This window comes from Nuphar pumila, chromosome 3 (genome assembly GCF_984573655.1).
Source record: "Nuphar pumila chromosome 3, dmNupPumi1.hap1.1, whole genome shotgun sequence".
NCBI lineage: Eukaryota > Viridiplantae > Streptophyta > Magnoliopsida > Nymphaeales > Nymphaeaceae > Nuphar > Nuphar pumila.
Genome location: NC_143251.1, coordinates 132,825,767 through 132,836,321, shown reverse-complemented (window position 1 = coordinate 132,836,321; position 10,555 = coordinate 132,825,767). Strand labels below are relative to the sequence as shown.

Here is a 10,555-nt window from a genome sequence, read left to right as displayed (position 1 = left end):
GTGAGGGCTCCATGCCTCCTCAAATCGACAAGAGGGCTGGACAGAGTCCAACAACCTATTAGACATCGGTCTCAACAATCTTCTAACGATGCCGACGGTGGCGGCAAACAAATATTTTTTTTTTGATTGCTGAGAAAATCCGAATAGCCCTACTATCCGATTGGCAGTCAAACGAAGAGCCCGATGGCCCTTTCTGCCCAGTAATCCAAATGAGGACGAAACCCCTTGTCGCGCCGCCCGGTGGTGATACCCGATCATAATAGATCATTGTCGAAAACAAAAAAAATACACAAAATACATGAAATCATTTATTTTCAACGATTCAATGGGAACATATGCTCTGATACCGATTGTTGGATCATAAATCCATCAACTACTAAAACAAGATTGATAACATGCTCTCATTAAATTGTTGAAATCATGAACAAAATAAAACTAAAAGTGAAAGTTATACCTGAATCTATAGCACTTTGATTGATCGTTGATAGGTATAATCTTCCAGAACCTGTATATTTGGTCATTTTCCTTTCTTTAAACCTCATGAGAGGGACTCAATCTTTTTCTGACTTATGAGAAATCTAAACAAGGAGAGCCTTTATATAAGGTTTGGAGACCATAACTTAATGTATTTAGGAGTCTATCTCCAACTCTACCCGTTACAAAGTTGTAAACATGACAAGTCTCTCTACGAATTAGACCACGGTTCAGCGTATGTAGGCCCACACAATTTTATAACAGGGTGCGCCATCAAATGTACCCTCAATTTACTGAGAGTCCTTGTGTCACTTGGGACTCGTAGTATGAGAATCTCAGTAGGCATTCAAGTTGGACGTGGATCAGCTGAATGCGGGCCATGATCAATTACCTTAACATATTCAAGTCCCGTGCCAACCGCCGACCCTCCTCTTTAAAGAGTTCATGGATCTCTCTCGCTCTCTCTTGTATGACCACTGAAACGACCATTCTCGTGTCAAATAACCAGCAAAATCTCTCTCTCTCTCTCTCTCTCTCTCTCTCTCTCTCTCTCTCTCTCTCTCTCCACGACTACGACGGCAACCAAGGAGAGATGTCCTTGTTCAACTACTCAGCTTATTCTTCCCATAACCCTCCTCCCTCCGACGCCGCCACCAGCACCGGCCTCGGCTACGGCATAGCCATCGCCGTCTCCATCCTCGTCCTCGTCTCTACCACCATGCTCGTCTCCTACGTCTGCATCCGCCTCGTTGGCCGTGGCCGCCCGCCCGAGCTCCCACCACCGCCCCGCCTCCTCCCCACGACCGTCATCGTCGTCGTCCCCGGCCTCGACAACGCCACTATCGCGTCCTACCCGAAGCACTCCTTCAGCCCATCTCTGGGAGACGACGCCACCTGCGCCATCTGCCTCGCCGACTACCGTCCGGACGACGTCCTCCGGCGGATCCCTGACTGCCGCCACCGCTTCCACGTCGACTGCATCGATGCGTGGCTCCAGAAGAGCGCCACGTGTCCCGTCTGCCGCTCCTCCCCAGCCCCAACGCCAGTGGCTACACCTATGTCCGAGCTGTTGCCCCTCGCCGCCCACGGCCGATGACTGGAAACATGACGTCATATCAACTCCTTTTTTCTTTTCTTCTTTTCTTTTTTTTAATTTGTAAAAAATAGAAAGATAGAGAGGTTGTTTAATTGCGTTAATCAACGAAAGGACGAGATTACCCTTGACATGCTTTCTTTTTCCTTTGATCTGAAAATGGATCGGGTCAGGATCATGTGTGAAAACCAGTGTTGTCAGTATCAGTGCGAATCGATCATATTGGCCAGAAATCGATACGGTATAGGGATGATTCGGCTCCTTTTAAAAAATTCAAAAAATTGGTTAAAAATATTTTTAATACTTTTTTAATGTTTTATGACACGTGTCATTTTCTGGTTAAAAGTTGCCTGATCCAATTTGATTCAGCTCCAGGATCTTGGGATGTCAACGGGTTGGATTGGAGTGAAAAAAGATAAAACCAAATTGGATTAGGAGTCAGGTGAAAAAAAGTTAAAATCAAATCCGGATCTGACTAGCTTAAAACCTGATATTTACACTTAATCAGGTATGAGTTTTAGTCCCATTTGGATTTTAATCGGAATTGGATCGGGTTTCATCCAATTTCTGATTGGATCTGGATTTGGATACTAAATCCGACTAATCAGATTTGGATTCTGGTACATACAACCCGTTGACATCCCTGTTTGGATCACTTAGGGCTAGCTCTAGCTCCGACTAGAGACAGAGAACTCGGCTATGTTCTTCAAGTTGAGCCATGGAGTTAATTAGATGGAGTTAGGCTGGTTAAACGCGCCAAGCAATTCGTATCTTGGCTTGGTAATGAGTTCATTCAGGCTTGCTAAAGGAGCTCATACTTGGTTCATTATGAGCTCGTCAAGTTAAATGAGTTGAACCTGAGGGTAAGCTGTTCAGCTTGATTTTGCTCTCTCTCTCTTACGTTAATAATAGGGGTGTCAACTAGCCTGGTTTACCTGGACCCGATCCTAACCAAACCTTATAAGGTCTGAGCATGGTGATAAATAAGACCCGATTAAGACATGGGTCTGGACCCAAACATCCAATTAATACATGGACTCGGGTATAGTTTATGAAATTTTATAACAGACTCGACCCGACCCAAGTTTCAATTAAGACCTGCAATTTTTCAATGTAAAAATGATAAAAATTATTATTTTATCGGGTATGATCCGGGTTTGGTTCATGTAGTTCTTATCAGATCGGGGTATTGTTTTTCTCATAGTGGACCCGATATCCTACTCAAAAAATTGGTCTAAGTTTGGTTCTACCTGAGTCCAAACCAAACCCAACCAGTTGACACCCCTAGTTAATAATGAGAGGGTGCACCTTGGACGCATTCAATCACACTTACAAGCTGCATCTACTCAAACTGACCTCATAAATGTATTGAATATAGCCTACTTTAGGTATCCCATCTTGGATTGTGTTTTTTATATGTAAAAACATGATTTTGAAGTCGCTAATTTTGCCCCATTGGGGGGTTGGCATAGTGTGGTGCGGCCTTGGCTGCTAGACGTTGCAATCAAGGTTCGATTTTCATGGGCGTCCCCAGCCTGCCGGCATGACGAGTGTAGTTATGATAAGCTGAGCGAGCGTGACCAGGTCTTCGTGCCAGATGCAGTTTCTTCGGGTTATAAATTCAAAAAAAAAAAAAAAGTCACTAATTTTTTATTCATTAGGTGCCATTGATTTTTGAAATTCTTGAAAAACTTGCATTATACATCTTAATCACATGATGCAAAACTCATTTTCTACTAAACCATCACTGTAGATCATTTTGTAATGTTTAATCTACCAAAAAACTGGAAAAAATTATTTCCTCTACTAAAAGAGAGTAAGTCCACTTGGTGCACTCTATCAAATCACGTACACATACAAGATTTTTTTTTTTTTTTAACGGAGAAACCGCAGATCAGAGACCTACCTACCGTACTTACGATCACTATTCTGGTAGCATAAAACTGTGGGCTTACCCTTTGCCCTCAAAAAAGTCTGAACACTTCGGCTGACACAAAAGATGACCCTCGTGAGATTTGAACCTAGACCACCTGCCTAGCGGCCTAGGCCCCATCCCACTAAGCCAAACCCGTTTTGAGGCTACACATGCAAGAGGTTGAGAGTTGATTTCTTTGAATTTTTTCTTAATAAGTACACGTGTTTTAATAGTTCACATTTTTATTTCTTGTCTCTCTTCAGATAGGTTAGGCTTGGACTCAACTCATACTCGTAATGAGCCAGCTCAAACACAACGGTAGGCTCCAGTTCATATTTAATTTTGAACAAGGCAAGCTAGGCTATTTAACTCCTTCACCAGCCCTATGTTTGGAGACCCACACTGCATTAATTTTATTGACTAATGTGTACATGCAATAAGATAAGCACTGCTTAGATTAGTCTGGAATGTGGAAGACGTGTCTTGGTACAATTGGGCAGTAAGCGTGTGATCGTCATTCCTCCTACTACTACAATAATGTGAATAAATTGTCTTGACGTAAATCTACGTAGTCTTTTGTCCCTATCTTAACCACCGTTTTGTCCGAGCCTTCAATTCAGTACTCTTTTAAGGGGCGGGAAAGCTGTCAGGCAGCCCAATGGGCCAAGCCGACCTGACCCACTATGAGTCGGGTTTGAGTTAAAGTTTTAAGCCCTAACCAGTTAGTTGTTGGGTCGTGTTTCGGCCTTTTATATACATACCTTGGCCGGTCTTGGGTTGGCCTACAGGCTACCGGTCTGACCCGATAAGATCAAGCTACCTAATTCATTTTTTAGTCATATAAAAAAAATAGTAACTTGGTAATTAACTATTATCATTACCTAATTAGTTACATTAATTTATTAAAAACTAAAAACATAATTAGTTGGGTACATAGAAAATTGTTGATTATTACTATTTACCTAATTAATCGCATTAATTTTGTCAAAAATAAAAATTTAATGAGCTGCCTTCACGAGACTATTAGCTTATTTAAGAATTGGAGTTGATGACATTAGAAAATACCCTAAAAATGAGTCCAGCCCGAGCCACACTTAAAACCCGATGGGCTGAGCTCTAAATAAGCTTGGGCTAGGCTGAGCCTATGCCAACCCGACTTTTCGTTTTCATGATAGCACTTGTACAAAGTAATGGGGCGCTCAATTAAGGGGAAGCAGATCAGGTCATGCTGAACATGAACGTTTTTGCTCATGCCGACATCGTGGCCATCCGATTTGCATTTTAAAAAGCAAACGGACGGCCACGATGTCGGCATGAGCAAAAACGCTCATGTTCAGCATGACCTGATTTGCTTCCCAATTAAGGTGGCTGGTGCCTCCCCCACACCCACCCCTTCTTTAATAGGAAGGTTTCCCTTTTTAACTGGACATTGCCTTGTTGATGTACAATACCCCTGAGGTAACAGGCAGGAGCCTAACCTCAAGCTAGACAATAAGAAGAAAATTAACTTTGTGTCTAGTTCACAATATACAATCTCAATGGTGTGTCTCTTATGGCTTAAGCATGAGAGATTCATCCACGCCGGGTTTGGACCTGTGTTTGATTATCTGCATTTTTTGGGGGTAACAATGCCGACTAGGGCGTGCTGTAGCCTTGTGACAAAGGACACATACCTATGAGTACTTTTTTTTTAAGGCAAGATGGGGTTTGGCAGACACCTATAATGATACCATTGGGATTTGAACTTGCAACGTCCCAACACAGGTGACGTGCACTAGCTCTGCTCCTACCAGACAACCCGAGCCCCCATTAGTACATACCTATGAGTTTTGAATTCGTGGCATTACTACAACTTGGTGAAATTTACAAGTCACCCTTACTAGATGAGTCAAGCCCACATGGTTAGTCGGATTTGATTAGAATTCAGTGAAATCAGACTTGAAACCAATTTTCGAGCATGATATCGGGTTTGGACCCGGGTCTAATGAAGTCCACTATAAGAAAAAACCATACTCGGACCCGGTAAAAACTACATGAACCAAACCCAAACCCAAACCATATCAGGTAAAACCATATTTTTTAACATTGAAAAATTGTGGATCTTAATTGGAACTCGGGTCGGGTCTAGATCTGGTATAAAATTTCACAAATTATACCCTAGTCCAGGTATTAATCCAACTGTAAGACCCACAATTTTTCAATAAATTCATAAGCTATTTATGTAAAAATAGCATATGAACCTAAAATGTGAAATGAATTGATTTCAACGAACCAATTATGTTTATGACGTATATATCCTTGCAAATATATTCTCAATTAGTCAGGGAGTCATAACTTTTTCTTAGAGTAAAATTAAGAGATTTCAATTAGTCAACTTTCTTAGTTTCGTTGATATGAAGAAAATGGTGTACTCACAATTTTTCGTAAAAAATACCAGCGAAACCTTAAAAATCTGGGAGACCCACAAAAATATTTGACGGGTCTCATAAAAATATCTGACCAAAAATATCTTTTGAGTCCCACATAAATATCTCATAGAATTAATTAGGTGGGCCCCACAAGGATATATAAGTTATTTCGTTACTTTATCCCTAAGTTTGGGTATTGCATCAAGTAAGGAATTTTGGATTGAATCTACACCACATGTGGATCCAAGATTTATATTTTTGTGTATAAATAAGAGGAGACCCCTTCTTTAAAAAAAAAAAAAAAGCCCTCTCTGTCGCTTTTTCCGTAGAACCTCTCCTACCTAGCCTAGCACATATGCAGTGAGCTTGGACCTACTTAGCTCAGGCTGAGACTAGTTGGTCAAGACCCACTTGACCTGCCAAGTTAGCTTTTTTCTCTCCTCTTTGATTTTGGTCTTAGCCTAGGTCAAACCCACTTGACCTAGACTTAGCTTAGTTAAGGTAGGCTTGAACCTACTTAACCCAGTTTGAACCTAGTTTGGACATGACCTCTTGGTCTTGACGGTTTGATCTTCTAAATCCTTTCCTTGCCTAAACCCAACCCATCCGACTAAACCTAACCTAGTTAAGGTAGGTTTGAACCTAGTTGGACCTAAGCTAGGTCCAAACTGATTCTTGGTCTAGACTACATCGGATCGTCATTTCGTTGAAAGCTGCAAGAGATACTCTTAGTTACGATGATAACGAACGTAGAGGACATGCCAGCCACGACTTAGGAGTGCTTCAACCACCTTGTTGGAGCACCATCACATATCTTGGTAGGTTTGCCCACTAATTAGTGTTAAGGTTTTACTTTTCTTGATATATACATAAATATTTTTTGCATATTACATATATATTATTTGCTTAGGTATTTAAGATTACCGTCACGTCGAACGATGTCAATGCTCTTATTTTCTATAAATATATACATATATGCTTTTGCATATTTTATATATATATATATATATATATATATATATTTGTTTATTCTTTTAAGATTATCGTCGCGTCAAACAATGTCAAGGCTTCTGTTTTATGCAAATATATACATATATATTTTTCGTATATTATATATATATATATGTATTTGTTTATGCTTTTAAGATTATCGTCGCGTCGAACGATGCCAAGGTTCCTGCTTTCTGTAAATATATATGTATATGTTTTTCGTATATTATATATGTACTTTCTTTTGCTTTTAAGATAGTCATCGCGTCAAACGATACCAAGACTCCTGCTTTCTGCAATTTGCTTATGCATTTAAGATTATTGTTGCGTCGAACAATGCCAAGGTTTTTACTTTTTGCAAATATATATGTATTTGCTATCTGCAAGTTATTTAGTTTGGTTTTTCTCACCGAACATTAAATATGCTTTCATTTACGCCACCGGGCTATATTGCACAGGCTCCTACTTATATTACATATAGCTGCGCATAAATGAGACTTCAAATAGAGATAAACTCTTATCATTAATGTGATTCCATATGTCGCTCCTCAATCAAGTTTCTGATTGACGAAAGAAGTCTCTATTGAAAAGGCTTTGCTCTTGTGTAAAATCGTTTTTTCGTAAAAACCTAAGTCACTTACGCATGGCCTAGCTAAGACCTAAAGTTCCAACAAACCTTGATAGATAGAAAGTATGCACAACAGTGCACATCTATTCTCGAGTTAAGCATAGCGTTTCCTCTATCAAAGAGAAAAAGTACTGTCAAATTTTCTGAAAAAAATGTTTATCGGGCTTAAAAGAGCGCAACACTTTTTCCGTTAAAGAAAGTGCTACCAAAAATTTTGGAAGAAGCTCAACGAAGCTCAGAAAGATCGTAGCATGTACTCTGTCATACAGAGGAGGTGCTGCCTAATTACTAACAAGTACTTTCTATGGGTAAAAACGATCATCACGCTTCCTTTGTCAAAGAAAGGAAGTGCTACCATAGTTTTTGGCAAAAGACTTGTCTTGACTAGTTTGAATGGCATGATGATGCCCTTGTTGTTGGAATGCTGCCGAAATGGATCCCTCCACCTTCGCCTATAAGAGCACCTTACTTGTAAGGGCTGGTGCATCAGAGTAGTTATTGCACCTTAACTAGGTCAAGTGTTCATGGCGACTACATGCACCGAGTAGTCGATTCAATGTGATCGTGGTATATGCATGCTTATGTAGAATATTGTTGCACAACTAGACTTGTAAGAATCGGAGTATCAAAGTTTGTTGTCCACCCAAAAGAGGTGAAGTGCTCGTGAAAGTCGTTGATGTCGAAAGTAGAGTCATGCATGCATATGAATAAAACTTAATGATAGTTCTTAGACCACACGATTGGATCGTGCTTCGAAATACTGAATGAGGTTGGGCTACATATTTAATTAGTTTAGAACGCATTGGTTGCCTGAGTGGCATTCGAATGTCCTATAAAGAACGATTATACCACCGAACCTCTTCAGGACTTACGCTAGTTGTGGCAAATGGTGATGGTACATCCACGAGTAACACATATTTATTATAAATCAAAGAGTTAAAGAGACCTCCCTGTCACTCAAAAGGTTTTGAGGTTGGGTTATCCTTAAGATCTAAGGATTGAACTCGACTACTATAGTAGAGGATTCATTCAAAATGACCTGGTGGGGTTGATTATGCATAATATTTGCATTTTAATAATCATTATTTATGAAAGATCCATGTTAAAATTACTATAAAAACCCATTTTTTTTTTAGTTTTGAGAAACTGCATTGAATTGAATTTTATCAGAAAATCAGGTTTTTCAAAGCTTTCCCTGCAGTTTTAGTGTTTTTATTAGATTTAGATTTTTTTAATTGTAGTTCAATTAGTTTAGGCTTGTATTAGCTAAATTTTAATTAGTTTAGTAAGTTTTGATTTTTAGAAAAAACATATTTTTCATAAGAGACCTTGTTTTGGAAACTAGCAAAAATCTTCAATCTCTTTTTGAAAAAACTGTTTTAACCTAATTAGATCATTATAAACTCATCTTTTCTAGCCATAGAAGCTATTTTTCCAGCAGCCCTTTTTGCCTCCCTTGCCTCGTGCCTCCATCTTTCCTTCTCCTTTCTTCTCCATAGTTGATTTCTTCTTCTTCTCTACTACTTTTTCTTTCCTTTCTTATTCTTAATTTCATTGTTCCTCTAAACCCCATCTTCATCGGCTTTTCTTACCTTTTTCATCGAGGAAGTGTGCGGGCAACTTGGATCAACCACTTTCTCCTCTCAACCAGTCAGTCGGAGGTGATCCGCATGGAAAGCGTTGGAACGTGCTGTAGAGCCCTTTTCGCGCCCTAAAAGCGCCCTCTGAGGTATCTAAAAGGTTCTCTCAAGGGACCCTCAAACCCTCAGAAAGACTCCTCAGGGAGCCCTCAGAAAAGCAAAAGTTCAAGAAAACATGCATAACCTCAAGAATTGACAAGAAGACTCGAAGCACTGAAGCCTTCTCTTTTCTTTTTAGATTAGGGTTCTATTTCTGATATTTATTCATTTAATTGGGTCGGTAATAAAACCATTTATTTTGTTTAAGCCCTCTGCGTAGGGCCATACTCCCTTAGTTATTTAATTATTTAATTTATTCTTTTACTTTTGGCAATAAAGAGTAGTTTAGCTTGTGTGTTTGAATACAAGTATTTCCCGTTCCCTGAGATCGACCTAGACTCCACCACTTGTGCGAGCCGGTTTTTATATTTTTTGTGTCTGGCTTTCACTGAATTTTCATTAAAAAATATTGTTTTAAAAAGGGTTTTCATAAAACTCACACCAAATTTTGGCGTCGTTGCCGGGGAACGGCGAAATACGAGTATTTACTTTATTGCCTAGTGTTTGTTTTGCATTTAGGTTTTAGAACCACGTATGTGCATACCGTAGAGACAAGCTTATTTTTTTGCACAGCTCACCCACTAAGGTCCCCTTAGAGGTGACTGTGTACGATTGGTACCGTACACAGATTTTATTTTCTTTGCATAATCCCTGTTGTGTGCAACTGCGTGGTGTTTGTTTAGTTCTTGTTTTTTTAGTTTACTCGCTTTGTGGTTTGCGTGGTTTGGCCGCTAGCGCGTTAGTTAGGTAGAAAACCTCAAGTTAGGACGTGTGCTACACCGGTCTACTCCAAGGTGTATGCAATGGCTGACGATCATCATTTGATCTTTCCTTTGAGGGAGTACTTCATGCCAAATACGTATACTCCCGCATCCTGCATCACGAGACCTGATATAGGAGCAAGCCAGTTTGAGATTAAGGCCAACGTTATCCAAATGCTACCTTCATTTTATGGCCTTAGCAACGAAGACCCCTACCATCATCTCGATGAATTCCTCGACATTTGCTCGACTGTGCGAATCAATAACTTTGGAGATGACGCGTTAAGGTTAACGTTGTTTCTGTTGTCCCTCAAAGATAAAGCCAAGCATTGGATAAAGGATCTTGAGACGGTTCAGATTACTACTTGGGAATGAATGCAACGCGAATTTCATAAAAAATACTTCCCAATTGGTAAGATGAATCAGTTTTGCAAAGCCATCACCAGTTTTTCACATATTGAGGGAGAACAATTTCATGAAACTTGGAAGAGGATGAAGGATCTTCTCTGCAAGTGTCCCCACCACCAGGTGCCTCACTGGCAACTGG

General features: G+C 39.9%; 1 protein-coding gene across 1 annotated transcript; it reads left to right on the top strand.

Annotated features, from left to right (window-relative positions):
- The first annotated feature begins 945 nt into the window (after positions 1 to 945).
- LOC149843895 (RING/U-box superfamily protein) lies at positions 946 to 1,671 on the top strand. The gene has a single exon (XM_090001984.1). It carries the CDS (start codon positions 1,067 to 1,069, stop codon positions 1,568 to 1,570), a length of 504 nt encoding a protein of 167 aa, XP_089858110.1. The 5' UTR covers positions 946 to 1,066; the 3' UTR covers positions 1,571 to 1,671.
- The last annotated feature ends 8,884 nt before the right edge of the window (positions 1,672 to 10,555 follow it).

What these genes read in the sequence shown, in the direction of transcription:
- LOC149843895 (XM_090001984.1), top strand. Translation starts at nt 1,067, where the DNA reads ATGTCCTTGTTCAACTACTCAGCTTATTCTTCCCATAACCCTCCTCCC.